General features: G+C 44.1%; 1 protein-coding gene across 4 annotated transcripts in view; it reads left to right on the top strand.

Moving 5' to 3' along the window:
• The window catches only part of RPH3A (rabphilin 3A), a 450823-nt gene that overhangs the window by 291138 nt on the left and 134953 nt on the right, over positions 1–24732 (top strand). For all 4 annotated transcript variants that reach the window (XM_077292456.1, XM_077292446.1, XM_077292453.1 and 1 more), the window contains one exon: positions 11620–11790. In XM_077292456.1, coding sequence (XP_077148571.1) covers positions 11620–11790 — 171 coding nt within the window. The remainder of the gene's footprint in view (positions 1–11619; positions 11791–24732) is intronic.

Genomic DNA, 24732 nt, shown 5'->3' with positions numbered 1-24732 from the left:
TGAAGCGACGGTAAAAATTAGCAAAGCCCAGGAATTTCTGAAGGCTCTTCACAGAAGTAGGCTGAGTCCAATCATAAATGGCCTGAACTTTAACAGGGTCCATCTCGATAGTAGAAGGGGAAAAAATGAAGCCCAAAAATGAAACCTTCTGAACTCCAAAGAGACATTTAGACCCTTTCACAAACAAGGAATTAGCACGAAGGACCTGGAACACCATTCTACCCTGCTTCACATGAGACTCCCAATCATCCGAAAAGACCAAAATATCATCCAAATATACAATCATGAATCTATCCAGGTACTTTCGGAAGATGTCATGCATAAAGGACTGAAACACAGATGGAGCATTAGAAAGCCCGAATGGCATCACCAGGTACTCAAAATGGCCCTCGGGCGTATTAAATGCTGTTTTCCATTCATCGCCCTGCTTAATACGCACAAGATTATACGCGCCTCGAAGATCTATCTTGGTGAACCAACTAGCCCCCTTAATCCGAGCAAACAAATCAGACAGTAGCGGCAAAGGGTACTGAAATTTGACCGTGATTTTAATAAGAAGGCGGTAATCTATACAAGGTCTCAGAGAAACATCCTTCTTGGCCACAAAAAAGAACCCTGCTCCCAATGGTGACGACGACGGGCGAATATTCCCTTTCTCCAAGGACTCCTTTATATAACTCCGCATAGCGGCATGCTCTGGCACAGACAAATTGAACAGTCGACCCTTAGGAAACTTACTACCAGGAATCAAATTAATAGCACAATCACAGTCCCTATGAGGAGGTAGGGCACTGGACTTGGGCTCATCAAATACATCCCGGTAATCCGACAAAAACTCAGGGACTTCAGAAGGAGTGGAAGATGAAATTGACAACAATGGAACATCTCCATGTACCCCTTGACAACCCCAACTGGACACAGACATTGATTTCCAATCCAATACTGGATTATGGACCTGTAGCCATGGCAAACCCAAAACGACCACATCATGCAGATTATGCAACACCAAAAAGCGAATATCCTCCTGATGTGCAGGAGCCATGCACATGGTCAATTGAGTCCAGTACTGAGGCTTATTCTTGGCCAAAGGCGTAGCATCAATTCCTCTCAATGGAATAGGATACTGCAAGGGCTCCAAGAAAAAACCACAGCGCCTGGCAAACTCCAAGTCCATCAAATTCAGGGCAGCGCCTGAATCCACAAATGCCATAACAGAATAGGATGACAAAGAGCAAATCAGAGTAATGGACAAAAGAAATTTAGGCTGTACCGTACCAATGGTGGCAGACCTAGCGAACCGCTTAGTGCACTTAGGACAATCAGAGATAGCATGAGTGGAGTCACCACAGTAAAAACGCAGCCCATTCTGACGTCTGTGTTCTTGCCGTTCAGCTCTGGTCAAAGTCCTGAACCAGTACTAGAACATTGACAGCTGGCATCTAGTAACGATCTGAGTGGAGTTAAATAGAGCAACCAGCCTGGGACCAAACGAGGTCAGCTGAGGAAGGAACCTCAAAACCAGCAGCTCCACTCACAGCCACCAGAGGGAGTCCATGGGCCGAACTCGCCGAAGTACCATTCATGACCACAGGAGGGAGTTCGAGAACAGAATTCACAACAGTTTTTCCCTTGCGCCAGGAGATCCTGCATTGCGTAATGTGGATGCGTTTTTTCTGGCGACTGTTATGGACCTGGTGGTTAGGAGCACCCGGAATGACCTGATAGTTAAACTATCACACAGGATGAGCTCTGGGAAGTGGGAGCTCTGCTGACCGCAAGCCTAATCCTATCACACCAACACTAGAAATAGCCGTGGAGCGTACCTAACTCTGCCTAGACGCCTCTTCACAGCCTAAGAGCTAACTACCCCTAAGATAGGAAATAAAGCCTAACTTGCCTCAGAGAAATTTCCCCAAAGGAAAAGGCAGCCCCCCACAAATATGAGTGAGTTAAGATGAAAGTCACAAACATAAGAATGAAACAGGTTTCAGCAAAGGAGGCCAGACTTCACTAAACAGACTGAGGATAGAAAAGGTATCTTTGCGGTCAGCACAAAACACTACAAAAAGCCACGCAGTGTGTGCAAAAAGACCCCCGCACCGACTCACGGTGCGGAGGTGCCACTCTGCCTCCGAGAGCTTCCAGCTAGCAAGGCAATATCATGATAGCAAGCTGGACAAGAAAACAAAGATAAGCAAATAAACTAGCAGGGACTTAGCTTCGCTGGAGTAGACAGGTCCTCTGAAAGATCCAAGAGAGATCTGAACCAGTACTAGAATATTGACAGCTGGCATCAAGTAACGATCTGAGTGGAGTTAAATAGAGCAGCCAGCCTGGGACCAAACGAGGTCATCTGAGGAAGGAACCTCAGAACCTCAGAACCAGCAGCTCCACTCACAGCCACCAGAGGGAGTCCATGGGCTGAACTCGCCGAAGTACCGTTCATGACCACAGGAGGGAGTTCGAGAACAGAATTCACAACAGTCGGCGCTCATAGCAAGCCTGCAATTCAGCTATATAGCAGCGATCTGATGATTGCTGCTATGTAGCTGATCCGATCCAGTTATGCCAGCTTCTAGCCTCCCATGGAGGCTATTGAAGCATGGCAAAAGTTAAAAAAAGAAAAAAAAAAGTTGTAAATAAATATATATATATATATATATATATATATATATATATATATATATATATAAAAAAATATAGAAGTTTAAGTCGACCCCCTTTTGCCCCATCCAAAAAAATCAAACATATACATATTTGGTATCGCCGTGTTCAGAATCGCCCGATCTATCCATAAAAAAAAAAAGATTAACCTGATCGCTAAACAACGTACCGAGAAAGAAATATGAAAACCCAGAATTGCGTTCTTTTGGTCGCCGCGACATTGCAGTAAAATGCAACAACGGGTGATCAAAAGAACGGAACTGCACAAAAGTGGTTTCATTAAAAACTCCAGCTTGGCGCACAAAAAATAAGCCCTCACCCGACCCAATATCACAAAAAATGGAGACGCTACGGGTATCGGAAAATGGTGCAATTGTTTTTTTTTGTTTTTTTTTTAAACAAAGTTTGGAATTTTTTTTCACCACTTGGATAAAAAAATAACCTAGACATGTCTGGTGTCTATGAACTCGTAATGACCTGGAGAATCAAAATGGCAGGTCAGTTTTAGAAGTTAGTGAACCTAGCAAAAAAGCCAAACAAAAAACAAGTGTGGGATTGCATTTTTTTTGCAATTTCTGCACACTTGGAATTTTTTTCCCGTTTTCTAGTACAAGACATGGTAAAACCAATGGTGTATTTCAAAAGTACAACTCGTCCCGCAAAAATAAGCCCTCACATGGCCATATTGATGGAAAAGTAAAAAGGTTATGGCTCTGAGAATGAGGGGAGCGAAAAACAAAAATGCAAAAACGAAAAAGGGCTGCGGCGTGAAGGGGTTAAAATGTGTACAGGGGCTTTTAGAGGTTGTCTCCGCCTAGACAACATGTTCCTTATGGCACTTATTGCAGTCCTGAACTGATCACTGTGACCTGGTTGCCAACACTCCTGACAAACAGTTGATTTTATTGGTGTAAATTGTGGTTAAGCAGGCATATAATGCATGGTGCCCATTTAGATGATTTTTTTCTCTCTATTCTGGAAGTGCCTCTATGACTTCCATATGCCCTAATAGGCAATTTTTCCTAAATCAGGCTACTCATTTATTCCATTTACAGTATGGTTTAGCAGAACATTTATTTAAAAACTGAATGATTAAAGAAGCACTCCTGACAAAACTTTTAATCATTAAACCTTTCTAAATGTGTATAGTATGGTACATTAAAATACTTCCCAATCCCAACTTCCCTGTTTTTAGCGCTGTTCTGGTCGTCTTCTAACTCATGTTGAATTCTGAACAGCTGGAATTCATTTTTACAAAGAAAGTCTATGGAGCATTATATGGACGCTCCATAGGGATACATTGTATAAGCCAGAGGTCCCCAACCTTTTTTTCACCAGGGATCGGCTTTAAGCAAGATCAGTTTTCCATGGCCCGGTGGGGGTGGGGCAGGGGCGGGGCTTTGGTCATATGGGGGTGGGGTTATGGAGGGATGGAGCTTAGTGCATACTTATCATATAATTATGACATTTATAACGAGGTTACCGACGCTAGCGTTGTCTCCGCCGCACAATGGGGGCAGCGGATGCATTTTTCCAGCGCATCCGCTGCCCCATTGTGAGGTGCGGGGAGGTGGGGGCGGAGTTCCGGCCGCGCATGCGCGGTCGGAAATGGCGGACACGACGCAGCAAAAAACATTACATGCAACGTTTTTTGCGGCCGACGGCCTGCCACAACACGGCGCAACCGTCGCGCGACGGTTGCGACGTGTGGCAATCCGTCGCAATGCGTCGCTAATGTTAGTCAATGGAGAAAAAACGCATCCTGCACCCGGCAGGCAGACACTCTGCTCCCAAGTGCGGCTCTCTGCACCGTCTTCATTGCCCTGGCAAGATGGGGGGGGCCCACTCACGCTGTCTGGGATACAGCGTGCTCATACTATGCGGTGACCGTCCGCCGGACTGTGTGATGTCAGGAGGAGGAGAGCGCTGAGGCTGGAGACACGCACCAGGAAAAGGGCAGGAGGATCATGAACAGTGCCTGAGGGCAGACACTCCGCTCCCGAGTGCAGCTCTCTGCACGTTTCCAACTGTGTTCAAGATCCTCCTGCCCTTTTCCTGTTGTCTCCAGCCTCAGCGCTCTCCTCCTCCACCTGACATCACACAGTACGGCGGACGGTCACCGAGTAGTCTGAGCACGCTGTATCCCAGACAGCGTGAGTGGGCCCCCCCGTCTCGCCAGGGCCCCGGCACTTGGCCGGGTGCTGACGCCGGCCCTGGCTCTCTCTCTGTCTTCTTGCTCTTAGAATGATGAGCCGACCGGAAGTAACAGGAGAGATGACCCAGCGTCGCCCGGAAGTGTATTGTGTGTATCCATGGTGAGGGCCGGCGGGGGTGAGTATTGCTGCTATTGCAGCTGTGCAGTGCCAGGAGCCGGCGAAACAGCTCAGACAGAGCTCTGTGGCTGTGGACCCCCTGCAGCCGAGGCGCCGCCGGGGATGATGAGGGATTTAATTGTGCGAGCTCTGACCAGGCGCAGGGCCGCGGAGCTAGCTGTCAGCGGCGCCGCGGACCGGCTGAAAAACCCCAACGGTCCGGTCCTGGTCCGCGGACCGGCGGTTGGGGACCTCTGGTATAAGCAACTTCTGGTTCGCACATAAACCCTTGTGTGATCTGGCTGGTTGGAAATGAATTCACAAGAGTCAGAAGAGGCCTGGAGTGACAATGGAAACTGGGGAAGATGCTGATGGTTAAACATTTTAATGCACTTACACTACACTACACTGCAGACAATTTTAGAAAGACTTGTTCAGTGTGCTTCTTTAAAGTAAAAAACATCTCATCGACTCACCCATTTAATATTTAGTTAGGTTTTAGAACACATTTAGTTTGAGTATGTAGGGACAAGCATTAAATGCTATTGATTTTAACTGACAGTACTTTCAGGGCTTGAGGCTGACACTTTATACAGATGACTGATAAGTGTTTTGTTATAGTTATATAGATACATAATATAGATAAATATATCATCATATCACAATGTCTTTGCTACAACCTCCACTTGGATGAACTTTCTGCTGTTAACTGTTTTTCTTTTTTTTTTCTAATCTTTAATCTGATATCGAATTTGGTGTGTTCCATTTTAAGCTTAGAAACAATTGGCAATAACATGACAGCAACAACAAACTTTTATAGTAGCCAAAATCACACTTCACCCAGCCCTGTATATATATATTCAGATGGAGCCGTTAACATAAACATAAACACCCCAACACGTCTGTATGTGACGTATATGAAACTTTTGTTTGTCTTTAAATGCATGACAAATAGGTAAAAAGTTACGAGGGGCGTTCATTAAAGATTTACCCTGACCCACTTCCTGTGGGCTGAAAGCCATGAAGCTTGTCTCAGTTATTAGTCCTTTTCTACCTAGGTGCCACCTAGTGACACACACTTCTCCCACCTGTCAGGAAATATGATGTAATGTCTTATTGTTCGATCGCACACTGAGCTCTGCTGCATCTTCCTGCGTGTGTATGTGACATACGGCCCAGACAGCCACTGTGGGCTTTCTGACTCCCCTCCTCACACTGTCTGTCAGCTCTGTGTAATCCTATACTCCTTTCCCCCCTCCCTCAGGAATGCTTTTGTTTGCAGCCATGCCTCTTCTGAGTTGTGTGAGAATGATTCATGTTGAATAATTTGACCTCAGGTGGTGTCAGAGATATGAAAGTTATATATTTGGGATGTGCAACAATAGGGCTACACACCCATGCGTTTTCTAAGCACAGCACCTAACAGAAATGGAGAAACAGATTACGACTTAACCGGGTCACCCAGTTACCCCATGTCTAGACTTAAATGGAAGCTAACCTCGTGAGCAGACATGCAATACGTGCATAGTCACTCTACAAGGTTAATACCCCGAGATATGGTTAGAGATGGCTTTTCATAACTTTGAAAAAGGGGAGTATTCAGCCTCCGATTGAGGGCAGCACAGGGGGAGTGCCTTGGTTTTGGGCACTAGCCTATGCCCAGGAAGCTAGCTGAGAGACGCTCTGTAATGCATCTTGATGTATTTCCCCTCCCCTGCACTGCACGGTCTGCTTTGAAATTATATGAAAGAACTGTAAGTCTATTTTCATCTTTAATCCCCTTTATTTTTGTAATCGTCTGTATACCCGATACTTGTCTCCTTTTATATTATCTTGTTATACTTTTTTAAACACTGCCTACCTTTTGGAGTAAAATAAATAAAATTACTATATTCGTTTCTCCTTGCTCTATAAATTACTGTCACGTCCTCTGAAGTAAATTGCGCTATTAATTGAGTTGGCTCCTGACCCATTATTAAGTCAGGAATAGGATCTGGTGGAAGTCCGATGGTTCAAGGTCAGATAAATAAGGGGGATGAGGGCAACATGTGAGTTGTGAACTGGTGCATTGTCTTGCAGAAGGTGGGCATCTTTGGTGAGCATGCCATGCCTCTTGGTTTTGAAGGCCTCCTACAATTTCTGTAGCAGTGAAGCATAGTATGCCCAAGTGATCATGGTTCCATTTGCTAGGAAATCTATCAATACTACTCAGTGCTGGTCCCAAAATACTGTGAGCATGACCTTGCCTGCTGAGGGTTGAGCACGTGCTTTTTTTGGAGGTGGTGAGTCATGATACTTCCATTGCATTGACTGGACTTTAGTCTTAGGATCATAGCTAAGGACCCAGCTTTCATCCTGTGTGATCAGTTTGTTGAAAAAGTCCACCTGGTTTCCATTGCACATCTTCAATAGAGCCTGAGAGAATTCGACTTGTTCCTCCTTCTGGAACAGTGTGAGCAGCCGGGAAACCCAGCCCGCGGATATCTTATGCATGTAAAGATGGTCTTTGATAATTTTTTCCAAGGACCCCACACTAATCTTTACATTTTGGGCTAGGTGGCAAATGGTTATGCGGTGATTTTCCAAAATGGCGACTTCCACTTGCGGGATGGTGTGTTCATCAGTAGCAGAGTGGGTTCGTCCTGGAAGTGGAGCTCTTTGCACCTAAAGTCCGACCACATTTGAATTGACAATGCCAGTTCTTGACTACATCATATAATAGGGATCATTAACATAAACTTTTTATCTCATCAAACATCTCCTTTGGTGAGCAGCCTTTCAAGTAAAAGAACTTGATGACTGCTCTGTATTCCACTGGGTACATTATCAAACTTCACACTACTTCAGCACCTGTAAAACCAAAACCATTTTCAGTTCTGAGTTGCAAATTGACTCTAAACCTAAAGAGACTTATATCATTACACATGTGCAGTTTCAGCATCCTGTGAAAAAAATAAGTGGGTCAGGGGAAGTCTTTAATGAACACCCCTCATAGTTTTCATTTAAGAGTCTTAATTATGGAGGTACTGCAGCATCTCTTGATGTAATCAAAGTGGGTCCAATCACTGACATTGTCTGGGGGAAATGGTGGATGAGGATGAGGAAAAAGCCAATGTGCTAAATGACTTTTTTTCATCAGTATTTACACAAGAAAATCCCATGGCAGACAATATGATCAGTGATAACAAAAGATCCCCATTAAGTGTCTCCTGCTTAATCCAGCAGGAAGTACGGCGGCGTCTAAAAATCACTAAAATTGATAAATCTCCGGGCCCGGATGGTATACACCCCCGAGTACTGCAGGAATTAAGTACAGTCATTGATAGACCATTATTTTTAATCTTTAAAGAGTCCATAATAACAGGGTCTGTACCACAGGACTGGCGTATAGCAAATGTGGTGCCAATATTCAAAAAGGGGACAAAAACTGAACTCGGAAATTATAGGCCAGTAAGCTAACTTCTACTGTGGGATAAATCCTGGAGGGCATTCTAAGGGATGCTATACTGGAGTATCTGAAGAGGAATAAGCTCATGACCCAGTATCAACATGGTTTTACTAGGGACCGTTCATGTCAGACTAATTTGATCAGCTTCTATGAAGAGGTAAGTTCCGGACTGGACCAAGGGAACCCAGTAGATGTAGTGTATATGGACTTTTCAAAAGCTTTTGATACAGTGCCACACAAAAGGTTGATACATAAAATGAGAATAATGGGGATAGGGGAAAATATGTGTAAGTGGGTTGAGAGCTGGCTCAGGGATAGGAAACAAAGGGTGGTTATTAATGGAGCACACTCGGACTGGGTCATGGTTAGCAGTGGGGTACCACAGGGGTCAGTACTGGGCCCTCTTCTTTTTAACATATTTATTAATGACCTTGTAGGGGACATTCAGAGTAGAATTTCAATATTTGCAGATGACACTAAACTCTGCAGGGTAACCAATACAGGGGAGGACAATTTTATATTACAGGATGATTTATGTAAACTAGAAGCTTAGGCTGATAAATGGCAAATGAGCTTTAATGGGGATAAATTTAAGATCATGCACTTGGTTAGAAGTAATAAGATGTATAACAATGTGCTTAATTCTAAAACTCTGGGCAAAACCGTCAATGAAAAAGACCTGGGTGTATGGGTGGATGACAAACTCATATTCAGTGGCCAGTGTCAGGCAGCTGCTACAAAGGCAAATAAAATAATGGGATGCATTAAAAGAGGCATAGATGCTCATGAGGAGAACATAATTTTACCTCTATACAAGCCACTAGTTCAACCACACTTAGAATACTGTGCACAGTTCTGGTCTCCGGTGTATAAGAAAGACATAGCTGAACTAGAGTGGGTGCAGAGAAGAGCAACCAAGGTTATTAGAGGACTGGGAGGTCTGCAATACCAAGATAGGTTATTACACTTGGGGCTATTTAGTTTGGAAAAACGAAGGCTAAGGGGTGATCTTATGTTAATGTATAAATATATGAGGGGACAATACAAAGACCTTTCTGATGATCTTTTTAATCATAGACCTGAGACAGGGACAAGGGGGCATCCTCTACGTCTGGAGGAAAGAAGGTTTAAGCATAATAACAGACGCGGATTCTTTACTGTAAGAGCAGTGAGACTATGGAACTCTCTGCCGTATGAGGGGACTGGATGCCCTTCTTGAAAAGTATAATGTTACAGGGTATATACACTAGATTCCTTGATAGGGCGTTGATCCAGGGAACTAGTCTGATTGCCGTATGTGGAGTCGGGAAGGAATTTTTTTCCCCAATGTGGAGCTTACTCTTTGCCACATGGGTTTTTTTTGCCTTCCTCTGGATCAACATGTTAGGGCATGTTAGGTTAGGCTATGGGTTGAGCTAGATGGACTTAAAGTCTTCCTTCAACCTTAATAACTATGTAACTATGTAACTTGCTTGAACAGGGAACCTTTGTTCCTATCTAAATGTTAACTGCTGAGTCATTCATTCTCTGTGATTGCCAGAGATGGCAGAGTACAGCACCTAATTAAAGCTCTTTTAATACGTGTGTTTTGGTAGTTCCATTGTTCTGCTCTATCATAGGTGTAGAACAAAAAAATGTATGCAAGTGCTCGAAGCCAGCTTCATGCCAGACACTACTGGGATTTGATGGACACCATTGACTAAAATTGGTTTAGTAGGATTTCTGTCACGGAATTTATCTGATACATTATTTAGTTAGGTATTGTGACCACATCTGCAACATACCCTATAAATGTGCATTAGTAGTTCAAGGGTGTTCTGCTTTCTAAGATGTATTTGAAAGATATTGAACCCTACTTTTATCAATTACCTAGGAATACATGACATTTTTGTATAGGAATCAGTCTTCTTAACACAATTAGAATTCTTTTTCATACTCTAGCTATTTTTAATGCTCTTGTAATTCATCACATTTTTCCTGAGAATTTCCATGCAGGGAGGTGGTGGGATATGTGTGATTTTTTTTTTTTTAAAGCACGCCCCTCCTCCATAGTACTCTGATTCACCTTCTAAATCCATTTTGGATAGGAACCTTTGCAGAATTTTGCAATCATATTACTGATGCCTGGGTTCAGTTGCAGAATAAATGAGTATTCAGTTAATTCCCTAGCAAGTCATATTAAGTGGGCTGTAAAGCTGACTTCCATGAGCAATTAAATCTTATTAAAGAGACGTAAAGCAAAAGGAAGACTAGAAAGACACCTTCACAGGAAAGATAGATCAGTTGTATAACAGTAGGTGTCATTTTTCCGCTAAAGGAACTGAATATGACATCCCAGTACTGCTATAATAGACAAATGAAATTTCCACTGAATTTCAAATGTCCTTTGAACATTAACCATTGGTTAATATAATTTATACCTTATTAACTACAATGCAAGTGAATTACGGTAGCTCACATTACATCTCCTGTGTAAAGTAAGCCTGCCTGGCTGAATACTAATTTTTTTTCATACTTTTTTCTCCAGAGGATGAGACATCTGTTTCACTGCATAACCAAATTTTTAGCTTTAAAAAAAGAGCTGTGAATTGTATTGGCTACATTCTCTTTTGTAGCCTGACTATTGAACAAGAAGTCACACATTTTTAGAGGAAAGACAACTTAGGACATTCATTTTTTGGCCCTGGTGAAAATTTACCATTGGATATCCTGCTGCTGTGAAACCTGGTAGAAGCTGTTCAATTATCCTCCATTTTTTTTCAGACTAATGAGCAATAGAACTGAGCAAAAAGATTTTCAGGAGCCTGATTTATCAGCCAAATTGGTAGTCCACGTCCACCATACCAGATCACTGTGAACCTCCTATAAGCTGTAGCATTACTGCTGAATCTTATGTTTAGCAGGCCCTTCAATTTCATGCATGTGTTTCATGACATTATAATAATTTTATGGGGTCTGCTAATCACAAGGGGTTGTAGAGATGTCGCAAGTAGTAGGAGGTCCTCGGTGTTCTGCTCCCACAACCATGAACCACTGACACATCTGCTGGCAAGTCTTTTTGCTCAACTTTATTAGGCAGTTTATGTAAGACATGAGTGTGCCAGCCTCTCCAGCACAATACACTTCCTCTTTATCAACTGTGTCCTTTGGAACAAGCCCTTTAAATATTGTTAAATCATATTTATCTCCTTTTAGGCAATGATTCAACTACTGCACAATCCGGCAGGGGAAATTGCCCTCCTCCAAGTCGTAAGCAACCCGAGTCACGAATGACCATAAATGATGGAGATTATGGTGGAACTGACCAAGATGGAAAGGACTACAGTTACAACACTGCAGAAAATGACAGCAACAGAAGTCCTGGAGGTTTGGCATTTTCTTTATTTTTTCCATCAAAGGAAAGATTTATTTTTAAAAATACTTGATATGCAATTTTTTTATGCACTTTTATGTGCCAATCAAAGGAGATAATTTCAAAGAATAGGAAAAAAGGAAAACTCATTCATTTAATACTTTATACCTTCCTTTTAGATTGACTCCTGACTTTGCTAAAAATAAATTAATCAACATCAGCTTGTATTATTCCAAAGGAAACCTGAGTATGCCTCACTTCTATACTCGCTCGTTAGACTTTCATGCACCTTGTTAGTATTGATAGGATAACCACTTCCCAGCCTTTTTTCATAGATGGGTAATTGTGAACATGTTCTAAAATATAATAGTTTAATTGATAATGGTTAGTGAACGTGTTTTTTTAACTTATTTTTCCTTGTGTGTGTGTGTGCTGCAGATTAGTGACACAACAGTGCCATGACAATATAGAACTAAAAAAGAAAATCGAATTTTACATATATCGTATGGCTCATATTTTTTGATCTTGTGGATTTTTTAAATTACTTCATTTTAATTTTCTTTGAGACTCTCAAGTCAGTTTTACTTATGTTTGAAGTATGATATTCTCTTCCTACTGAAAAAATCTTTAATGTTCTTTTATGTACAAATAATCCTTTACTGAGGTTCTTAATACCAAATTTCCAATGACTTCTCATTGAAAGTAAAATTGCCGTAAGTAAATGTGTCCATTGGTTTTACTTATAATGAAGGCCTGTAAGTTTTTTAATGAATAATCATATAAGGCAAAACAATGGCACTTGATAATGTAGAATATGTTATACTTCGAATGGAAAATGTAATTGTCAGAAGATGCACACCTACCCACATGACACTCAGCAATTGATTTACCCGTTAGTATTAGCAACTCGAATTAGCTTACAACCCCCACCCCACCACCACTACCCTATACCCACACACACAAAAACACAAAAAGGAGTTAGTATGCTAAAACATTTTTTCCTTCGTTTTAACAATATTTTTTAAGAAATAGAAAAATATTGCAAAAATAAAAACAGAACAATGGAGCTCAATAAATACAAATCCAGTAAAGAGTCAAGTTACTAGTACACTCCAAAGACCATTCCAATAGTTAGTGAGGTTAGAAATGCTTACAATAAGGGCTCATGCAGACGAGCTTATACGGACAGCACATTGACCCATTTTAATCAAAAGGACTGTTAGATGAACAATTTTTTCTTAGTCTGACTCTCCATAAGAAAAGAAAATTGTAGCATACACTACTTTCATGTCTATAACGGATGAGAATCACCAATTTAAGTTTATGGGTGTGTAGCAAAAAAAGAAAATCTTATCCCACACAGAACATCCATGTGGCACCTGATTTTTATGGATACATTTCTATTAATTTAGGAAACTGTACATTTTTTTAATCTAGATGTATGAAAACGGATCACACATGGATGTCACATGTATGTAAAAAAAAATAAAAATGGACATACGGATGAAAATTAGTTGAAAATCGCCTGAGTTTTCTGGATGCCACTCAGATAATTTTTCAAACTCTATTCTGTAAATGGTCTATATTTATTCAACTTGCAATAGGTTTATGAAAAACTGCTTTAAAATATATATAACACTTCAAGCCTGACTCACTAACTTTGGCTTGATCTGATGCTAACTTATCTTGACAATGATCATTTATACCAAACATCGATGTCCGTAAAAAATGTAAATACAAACATGTGAATATTTTTAAAATTACATTTTAATTACATCACCATAGTACTTCACCATTGTGGACAAAGAGAACAAGAAAAGAGAAGAAAGAGAAGCCAAGGATGATCTATCACCTTATGTGAACTTCACCACGTGAAAGAGCTGGTAACCTATTTGGAAATTTTGAACACCAGAAAGTGAACCCTTTGATTGCAGGATCCTCCAAGCTAAATATAAAAATTTATTCTCACTACAACAAGCATTAAAAGTAATCTGTCATGTAAAATAATGCTATTAACCTGTAGATATTGGGGTAATCTTTAAGTTAGTAGCATTCTGACACTGTGCGACACCTGCATTGAGAGCCCCGAAGCTGGGAGGAGTGAACTTTATTCCCTCGGCAGCGTTCGCTTCCAGTCATAGGGGTAGACCATCACGATTTCAAACGATGCTGTGAGTATAGAAAATGTCGGCTGTAACTGCACCCCGGCACTGACTGACAACTGTCTCTAATGCTGAACTTGCTGTCAGTCAATGCCGGTGGTGCAGTTACAGCCGACGTTCTCTATACACAAAGCAGTGATTCAAACTGTGATGGCCCACCCCTATGACTGTAAGCCAAATGCTGCTGGGGTTACAAAACTCATTTAATCCCGGCACCGGGGCTCTCAATGCAGGTGCCGCACAGTGCCAGAATGCTATTAACCTGCAGATTAACCCCACATCTTTAATTAATAGCGCTATTTTCTATGACAAGTTCCCTTTAACCCTAGAAGCAATTTCTAACATTTTTTTGAAGAACAGTACCTTTTACTTTGAACTTATTTATGGAGGACATTATTACATTCTGGGTACCTGTGTCAATAAATAATTTGCAGAATGGCGAGGCACTGCAGTATTTACTTATTAAAGTTGCTCACCAGAACAGTTGGTGCACTAATTAGAGATCATTTACATGCTGTGTGTGGTCCCTAGGCATGTCGGTACATCATAACCTTGTCTGCTGTGCGTTTATTTTACTCCTGTCTGTGATGTAAAGTCATTCCTCTTAAATATGACTTTATCTAATAGTAAGAGGATGTTATATTCTTGTTTCAGCATTAGTCATATACATATTTCTATGCCTCATTTATCAAAATCCATTTTCCAATGCGCAAAAATAATATAAATGGCCTAGTGCATTTAAATGAGCAGAATGAAAAATATAGTCTTATCTCTGAAGCAACTAAACACTATAATTGCGTTTAAATTGATCTCTCCCAACCTTTAATATGATTTACTTGTATGATTATATGTAATTCTAGCATAAAATCTCCCTCACAAATTGTAATATAAATGGTTTAACTTCTGTACTTGGCAGACAGGCATTCAGAGAGAGAAATGTCCAGTAGGGAAGTAGTCCAGATACACATTCAAAACACGGGTCAGAGTTTGCTAATAAGATAGTGATCCATTGCAATGCAGAACAGTTATGGAGAACAAATTAAAAATATATATTTATATTACATGAATCTGTTTGTGTGCTCTATTAAAAATACCGTAGCTATCTGCAGTGTCTGCAGGAGAGTTTGTAGATTTCTAAGTAATCTTCTGGATGTTAATTGATGCCTCATCAACTTGCAACGAATCAACATAAATGTGAGTTATGTTAACTGTGTAGCTTGCTGTACTACACTATTGTTTACATCACTTTCATTCATTTTAAGAGGAAAAACATTGTAGCATAGACACTCTTAGATGTTTCTGTAACTCCTACTCTAATGGTGACAACTTGCAAAGATATTTCTCATACTAACTATGATAAGCTAAGAGAGGAATAACTTGTTAAGTAAAACTGGAAATTAATTCATTTAAAGGGGTTGTCCGGTGCTTTAAAATTAATTGCCTATCCTGAGGATAGGTCATCGATACCAGATCAGTGAGAATGCAACACTCCACATTGCCGCTGATCAGTTCATCCCAGTGCTAGTGGCGACCAGATGTGATCAGTTGCCTAGCTGTGTAGCATGGCTCCATAAAGTCCACAGTGGCCCTGGCCAGGTACTGCACATGGAGCGCCCCCAGACGCAGGGCCGTGGGGTACTCTGTATCGGGCCTCTCTGTCTCAGTTCTGGGGTTGTCACGGTGGCTAGACCTGGTCCGTGACCCTGCTAAGGGGCGTCCAATGAAAGGTTTGATGATGGTGCGTGGTGCAGGTCGCGATGAATAACGAGGACAAAGGGTTGCAGTCTCTTTACCTCTTTACTGAAGGCTTCAGGATCCACAATCCAGAGTACTGCTAACAGGGCTGGCTGAGACCGGCTGGTCCGAAGGCACATCCAGAGTTCCCTTTGCAGGTGGAAATCAGTGCCTACCTTCTAACGCCTGTGTGTTGTAGTACCTCCCTGCTGAGCACCACGGGATAGTCCTCACAACTCACCCACAATTGCCCCCTATGTCTGCTTAGGTGATTTAGGTGAGACAGCCAACCTAAAATTAACTGTCCTGCCGCTGTTTGAAGTATTGCTTGGAGCCTAATACTTCCTCGGCTTTCCGGCCACTGGCTACGCGCCTCAGTAGGATATTGCCTCGATCTTACGGCACGACTCCTACTGGCTTTATCTCCTTTTTGCTGCGATCTCGTTTCTCACTTCTCCACAGTAAACCTCGCTTCTTTTCCTTTCTTAAGATGCCACCGCATTCGAGTGCAGGCGTGGCTCCGTAACGTTCTGTTCTGTTCACTAGGCCACTGTCAGGATCCCACCCCTGACAGAGACCCCCTGAATCTTCCCCCGCAACACCCTCTGCCGCAGGATGTTGCCTGGATCCAACCCAGTCAGCTTCTGACTAACTTCCTATCCAGCCCCCAGTTTTACCAGATTGTGAGGAGTGGGCTAATACATAGAACCCTTTGCTCCCCCTGGTGGCCAGAATGTGAAGTGTAAAGTGTGACTGTGATACCTGGTCAGGTGAACTCCTTAAGCGCCATCAGATGTACCATCACTCCCCTTAGTGGCACAGCGTCAGTACTGCAACGACTAGGACTCTGGGGCGCTGCACTCCCCCCCGGTTAAATCCAGTACTCCCGGACTGGGAAGAAAACAACAATACATGTCAGCAAAAGACATACAAATTTTGAAATGCAATGAACAAGTAATAATAACAGTGCTTCCCTTTATGGTAGGTGAGGACTCTTGAACGTTACAAACAAAACATGGCTAAATATTTTAAATAACATACTATAAATAACTTCTATTACCCAGCCAGGTATTCTACTAAGTGCAAATTCTGAACAATAATTTAACTTTTCCTTTAAGGGCGTATAAGCTGAAACCACTAAAGGCTTACTATAAAACTTCTAAAATATAAATTAACTTTTTCTCTTCTAAGTGCAACATTTTCTTCTTACTCTCTGATTCTTCATATGCAGGACCGCCTGTCTACCTGCCCAGGCCTACTGCCTCTTTTCTTAGTACAGGATCACTGAGCCATCTCTCTATGGCTCTCAGGAGGACTTACTATCTAACCCCCTACGGGTTTACTTTCCTGTCCTCATTCTCTAGTAACATTATTAAACCATTCTCTATAACTATCTAGCTAACTACATATTACTTCTAGGCAAAACATTATTACCATCTACTTTCTTTAAGGCAACATTATACTTTAAGTGCAACTAGTGAACGTTCCCTTTAAGAGGGAACCAAGTCTCTTTGAGGTAATGCAGACTCTCTCTATCGGCAAGTCCAGTTAAGGCAAGAGCTTCCTTGCTGTACTCAGGGACAGTCTCTTCACAAAGCTCTCCTTCTTGTAAAACCAGTAAAGGGCACCTTTAAGGAGGTGCGAACTATTTACAATACAGTTTGTGAACCATTCACCGTCCATGATTTGGCAGTCTTTGTAACATTGTTGAACAAAAGCAAAAGTGAAAACAAAAGCAAAATTAAAAAGCAATAGGGATCCCGGGTAAACTAAGGGATCCCTTTAAGAACAACCCTAGTCGGGTATTAGCAGCAAAAAGCAGGAAAACAAACAGTTAACTATTTACATACTCGTAGTTCCGAGGTTTATCTTTACAGGAGGTTACACTGCATCAGCTGGTGGCGGACACTCTCTGGCCGGTAAGGCTGCGGTCCTCTGTCCTCGGCGGATGCAGGATCGGTATCATTGGTTGGTCTCCCAGACGTGTTCAGATCACCCGGTGTCTGGATTCGAATGTCAGCTGTGGTTGCAAGTTCAGTAGCGGCTATAATACACACCGTGGTGACAGTAGTGGCGTTGGTCAAATCCGGGTTCATCGTAGTCGGGACAACAGGTGGCGCTACTGCCGGCTCGCATCGTTGGATGTCTCGAGCGCACCACCCCTGCGCACTCCGGTGGCGAGTGTAGGTCACCTGGTCCCCTTTACATGGTAGCTGATTGTCACATCTATTGCGGAATAGGGTTTTCACATTGTAGCTGGTAAAGAAGATTTCAGTTGGCAGTCCCGGTTCTTGTATAGAGCCACAACCCCGCTTCGGGTGAAAGGCTAGTACAGTCCCCTGCCTTACCGAGTTCCTCCTGTTGTGTTCAGTCTTTGGTCTTTGTACTTTTGGTGGGTCATTTGGTTCTGTCTCTTTTTGGTTTTGCCATTGTAGAATTAAGCATTGCTTATACTGTTCCCAAGTGAGCGCAGCAATGCTGAGGCCCTCCTGTCTGGCCCCATCCATGGAGTGTCCCACTGGAAAATCACCCCCTCTGAGCTCACATCTAGCGGTTTCCCCATTGTTGTTGGTAACGGAGGCACCAGCTTCTCCATGGTACCTGGGGTTAGCACTACCAGCTCAGCGGTGAAAACTCGGTTATTGTCGGGCTGGGGAGCGGTCGCGGGTAGGGTTGAGCGACTTTTACTTTTTTGCGGTCGAGTCGGGTTTTGCGAAACCCGACTATCTCAAAAGTCGAGTCGAGTGCAATCGGTCGATTATCGCGAAAAGTCGGGGATCGACCGAAACACGAAACCCAATGCAAGTCAATGGGGAAGCATAGTCGGCAGTGAGTGGGAGCCAGGAAAACACCTACCTACAGTGCCCATTTTAAAGGCAAAAACATCCATTCTTGTTTCTGAAGCTTGTCAATCTTAATTAACTTTATAATAATAGTTGTGCATTGGAAATTGGGGGTCATGTGGCTAAAGTTGTGGGGGGTAGGGCTGGTTCAAGTTTTTAGTGGGCCCAGGAAACGTGGACTACGTCACGGCGGTGGAGCAGTGAGAGGTAAGTATTTCAACTTTGCAAGTGCTGTGATCCTGAGCAAGCAGGGGGGCCCACTCGTTGGCATTGGCACTGGCACAGGGCCCCTCAAAGTACGGCGGTGTGTTTGCACAGCGGGGGCGCCACCCACCGGCAGCGACACTTCTGCATACTCTGAGGGGCCCTGTGCCTGTGACGTCGCCAACGAGTATGCCCCCCCACCTGATGAAGGAAAATGCACTTTCATCTGCACCTTCCTCTTTGTCCCTGTGTAAGGTGGTATAGTATGCGGGAAAGGGAACCTGACTTTCAGCAGGGTCAGATTGTGGCTGGGTAGCGTGCAAGGGGAATGTAGTGGTCTGGGTCAATGTACCACAAGACTCATCTAGCACTGGCTGGGCAATGGGCAGGATGAGGATGAAACACAGATAAAGGCCCAAATAATAAAGTGGGCTAAATGCAGTTCAAAATTGGTAACCGGACTAACCAGGCGGCATTGCTTTGTTCAGTGGAGTAGAAAACCCAGGAGCGGCAGACACCATTTTAAGGGCCCAACCACAGTAGTAGGCCCAATGCAGTTTAATATTACAAATAAAGGCCGAAAGCCTGAAGATGGAAGCTCAGGAAAACAAAACAGGAGAAAAAACGGTGTCTGCCGCTCCTGGGTTAAGGGCCCAACCACACTAGTAGGCCCAATGCAGTTTAATATTACAAATCTAGCCCGAAAGCCTGAAGATTGAAGCTCTGTAAAATAACACAGGACAACACCAAGGTGCGGCAGACACTGTTACTAGGCCCAACCAAAATAGTAGGCCAACTGCAGTGTTATATAAACAACAACTTAATGAGAGCCTGAAGATTGAAGCTCAGCTCTGTACAGTGGAGAACAGAAAGCAGCGGCAGACACCGTTAGTAGGCCCCACCCACACTAGTAGGCCAACAGCAGTGTTATATTAACAACAACTACTTAATGAGGGCCTGAAGATTGAAGCTCAGGCAAGTAAACCTGGAGAACACCTTTGAGGGCCAGACACCGTTAGTAGGCCCCAACCACACTAGTAGGCCAACTGCAGTGTTATATTAACAACAACTACTTAATGAGAGCCTGAAGATTGAAGCTCAAGAAAACAAAACAGGAGAAAACCCAGGAGCGGCAGACACCGTTAGTAGGGCCCAACCAGACAAGTAGGCCAAATGCAGTTAAATATCTGATACTATAGGCCGAAAGCCTGAAGACTGAAGCTCAGCTTTGTACAGTGAAGGACAACACCAGGGAGCGGCAGACACAGTTAGTAGGCCCCAACCACACATATTAACAACAACTACTTAATGAGAGCCTGAAGATTGAAGCTCAGGCAAGTAAACCTGGAGAACACCTTTGAGAGCCAGACACCGTTACTAGGCCCCAACCACACATATTAACAACAACTACTTAATGAGAGCCTGAAGATTGAAGCTCAGCTTTGTGCAGTGGAGGACAACTGTAATGGGAGACAGACACAATAAGTAGGCCTAAATAAGTAATTAGGCAAAATGCTGTTCAAAATTGGTAAGTGGAGTACACTTGCAGCATAGCGTGGTTCAGTGGAGGAGGGCATGTGTAATTAGTGGCTCTGACACACAAAGTAGGCCTAAAATAAAAATGAAGGCTATATTAAGTTCAAAATTGGTAAAAGGAGTACACATGTGGCATAGCTGGGTTCTGTGGTGGAGGAGAACTGTTATGACAGGCTTACACAGTTACTAGGCACAAATAAGTAAGTAGGATAAATGCAGTTCACTATTGGTAACAGGAGTACACAGGCGGCATAGCTTTGTTCAGTGGAGGACAACTGCAAGGAGTGGACTGGCCGAGACAGACACACGTAGTAGGCCTACAATGGAAAGTAGGCTCTATGTAGTTTAAAGTAGGCTACAGGGGTACACAGGCAGCATTGGTGTGCTCAGCGGAGGACAATTCGAAGGAGTGACCGCAGACAGACGTAGAAGGCCTAAAATAACAAAATAGGCTCTATGCAGCTTCCATTATGTGGCAGGGGTACACAGGCAGCATTGTTGTGCTCAGCGGAGGACAATTCGAAGGAGGGACCGCAGACAGACGTAGAAGGCCTAAAATAACAAAATAGGCTCTATGCAGCTTCCATTATGTGGCAGGGGTACACAGGCAGCATTGCTGTGCTCAGCGGAGGACAATTCGAAGGAGGGACCGCAGACAGACGTAGAAGGCCTAAAATAACAAAATAGGCTCTATGCAGCTTCCATTATGTGGCAGGGGTACACAGGCAGCATTGCTGTGCTCTCAGGAGGACAATTCGAAGGAGGGACCGCAGACCGACGTAGAAGGCCTAAAATAACAAAATAGGCTCTATGCAGCTTCCATTATGTGGCAGGGGTACACAGGCAGCATTGCTGTGCTCAGCGGAGGACAATTCGAAGGAGGGACTGCAGACAGTAAGTACTCCTAAAAATTAAATAGATGTCAATGTCTCGCCCCCCCAAAAAAAAGGGGGGGCATACTTCGGTACAGGGTTGGGCTCCTATGCTGACTTTCAGACATTGTAATTTGGCGCAAAGTATTTACTGTTAAAGTAGGACAGGGCCCCTGCCTATTTTAAATAGCATCATACATGTCAACAAATTGTTATTGTCAGTGCCAGGCATTGAAGGATTTCAGCGCATAGACTAAACAGTGGTGGAGCAGTGAGAGATAATTTTGCAAGTGGTAGAGCACTGTTTGAGCTTGGGGGGGCACTCTCTCGTGGCCGACGGTACAGGACCAGGGCCCCTCATGTTACAACGGTGTGTCTGACGTTGGGTGCGCGCCACCACCGCCAGAGACACTTCATTGTACTATGACGGACCCAGTGGCAGTGCCGTCGACCAAAAGTGGGCACACCCACCTCTTCAGACAAACGGCACTCTGACGGGTGCTTGCGCCAAATGTCGAGACCACGGCCCCGTGGGGGGAGTTAGGCCATTTAGGGAGGTGTAAAGATGTCATATGCTGGACAAACAGCAGCTGCAAATTACGAGATTGGAACAGTCAGTAACACCAGTCCCAAAGCAAGACCTTTTTTCAGGAAAGCTAGGTGTCAGCCGGGAAAGGTGGGGCAAAATAATTAGAAATCCATGAGTGGTTCATTTTAATGAAGGTTAGATCATCAACATTTTGGGTCGCCAGACGAGTCCTTTTTTCGGTCAGTATTGAACCAGCAGCACTGAATACTCTTTCTGATAGCACACTAGCTGCTGGGCAAACAAGCTCCTGCAATGCATATTCGGCCAATTCAGGCCAGGTGTCTATTTTGGATGCCCAGTAATAAAAGAGGAATGACGGTTGAGGGAGAACATCGATAATGGAGGAAAAATAGTTAGTAACCATACTGGACAAATGTTGTCTCCTGTCACTTTGAATTGATGCTGCAGTACCTGTCGTGTCTGCGGTCATTGCGAAATCACTCCACAACCTGGTCAGAAAACCCCTCTGTCCAACGCCACTTCTGATTTGTGAACCTCTAACACCTCTGCCCTGTTGCCCCCTGCAGCTCGTGTGAGAACCATCACCGGCGCTGTGTGCTGGGAATGCCTGAATCAAATGGTCTACAAGAGTAGCTTGTTTGGTTGCCAATATTTGTTCGAGGTTCTCATGTGGCATGATATTTTGCAATTTGCCTTTATAGCGAGGATCAAGGAGGCAGGCCAACCAGTAATCGTTATCGGTCATCATTTTTATAATGCGTGGGTCCCTTTTGAGGATACACAAGGCATAATCCGCCATGTGTGCCAATGTGCCAGTTGTCAAATCTGTGCATGTGCTGGGTTGAGGAGCACTTTCGGGCAAATCAACGTCACTTGTCTCCCTCAAAAAACCAGAACCCGGCCTTGCAACGCCAACAGTTTCTGTTGCCCCTGAGAAGCTTCCCATCCAAAAAATACTCATCCCCATTATCCTCCTCGTCCTCCTCCTCTTCGCCCGCCTGACTTCCCTGAGCAGACAATGGCTGACTGTCATCTAGGCTTCCGTCGTCCTCGGCTGCAGACTCCTGCTCCTTTATGTGCGTCAAACTTTGCATCAGCAGATGCATTAGGGGGATGCTCATGCTTATTATGGCGTTGTTTGCACTAACCAGCCGTGTGCATTCCTCAAAACACTGAAGGACTTGACACAGGTCTTGTAGCTTCGACCACTGCACACCTGACAACTCCATGTCTGCCATCCAACTGCCTACCCGTGCATGTGTATCCTCCCACAAATACATAACAGCACGCCTCTGTTTGCACAGTCTCTGAAGCATGTGCAGTGTGGAGTTCCACCTTGTTGCAACGTCGATGATTAGGCGATGCTGGGGAAGTTGCAAAGACCGCTGATGGTTCTGCATACGGCTGGAGTGTACGGGCGAACGGCGGATGTGCGAGCAAAGTCTGCGCACTTTCAGGAGCAGGTCAGGTAACCCTGGATAACTTTTCAGAAAGCACTGCACCACCAGGTTTAAGGTGTGAGCCAGGCAAGGAATGTGTTTCAGTTGTGAAAGGGCTATGGCAGCCATAAAGTTCCTTCAGTTATCACTCACTGCCTTGCCTGCCTCAAGATGTACAGTGCCCAGCCATGACTGAGTTTCTTGCTGCAAGAACTCGGACAGAACTTCCGTGGTGTGTCTGTTGTCGCCCAAACACTTCATTGCCAATACTGCCTGCTGACGCTTTCCACTAGCTGTTCCATAATGGGACACCTCGTGTGCAACAGTGGCAGCTGCGGATGGAGTGGTCGTGCGACTGTGGTCTGTGGACGAGCTCTCGCTTCTGCAGGAGGACAAGGAGGAGGAGGGGGGATGAATGCCTACAGCCAACTGTTTCCTAGACCGTGGGCTAGGAAGAACTGTCCCAATATTGCTGTCCCTTGTGGACCCTGCATCCACCACATTAACCCAGTGTGCCGTGATGGAGACGTAACGCCCCTGGCCATGCCTACTGGTCCATGCATCTGTTGTCAGGTGCACCTTTCTACTCACAGATTGCCTGAGTGCATGGACTATGCAGTCTTTTACATGCTGGTGGAGGGCTGGGATGGCTTTTCTCGAAAAGAAGTGTCGACTGGGTAGCTCGTAGCGTGGTACAGCGTAGTCCATCAGGGCTTTGAAAGCTTCGGTTTCAACTAAACAGTAGGGCATCATCTCTAACGAGATTAGTCTAGCAATGTGGGCGTTCAAACCCCGTGTACGCGGATGCGAGGATGAGTACTTCCTTTTCCTAACGAGAGTCTCATGTAGGGTGAGCTGGACTGGAGAGCTGCATAGGGTGGAACTAGCGGGGGTGCCGGTGGACATGGCAGACTGAGAGTGTTGGTGATGGTGTTCTTGCTGTTGCCCTACATACAGTGTTTCCTACCAAGAACCTGGTGATTCCCTGATGGCTTTGGCCTTGCGACGAAACCACCACATTTACTGCAGGTGGTGTGGTAAACGGTGGGCTTACAGTGAGGGAAGGGATGTAGCGTTGCTGACTAGCTTCATTGTGAGAGGTTGCTACAACGTTAAGGGACGTTTGGTAGTTAGTCCAGGCTTGCAAGTGCATGGTGGTTAAATGTCTATGCATGCAGCTTGTATTTAGATCTTTAACATTCTGACCTCTGCTGAAGGTCCTTGAGCATTTCTTACAGATGACTTTGCACTGATCATTTGGATCTTGGTTAAAAAAATACCAGACTGCACTCTTCCTACTATCGGATACCTTTTCAGGCATTGCACACTGAGCTACTTTAACTGGATGGCCACGCTGTCCTACAACTGGTTTTGGTTTTGCCACATGTTTTTGACCAGAAACGGGCCTACCAGATGGAACCTGTTGCGATGTTGATGCCTCCTGCGGCTCCTCCTCCTCTGCTTCAGAGCTACTGCTGCCTGCATCCTGTTCCCTCAATGGCTGCCAATCGGGGTCAACAACTGTGTCGTCTATGACCTCCTCTTCTATGTCCTGGGCGCCTTCCTCTGGGTCACCGTGTAAGCCGGTGCTATAGCGTTCCTGACGGGGCTTAATA

The sequence above is a fragment of the Ranitomeya variabilis genome, chromosome 1 (assembly GCF_051348905.1).
Source record: "Ranitomeya variabilis isolate aRanVar5 chromosome 1, aRanVar5.hap1, whole genome shotgun sequence".
Taxonomy (NCBI): domain Eukaryota; kingdom Metazoa; phylum Chordata; class Amphibia; order Anura; family Dendrobatidae; genus Ranitomeya; species Ranitomeya variabilis.
This window is presented reverse-complemented; position numbering and strand designations above follow the sequence as displayed.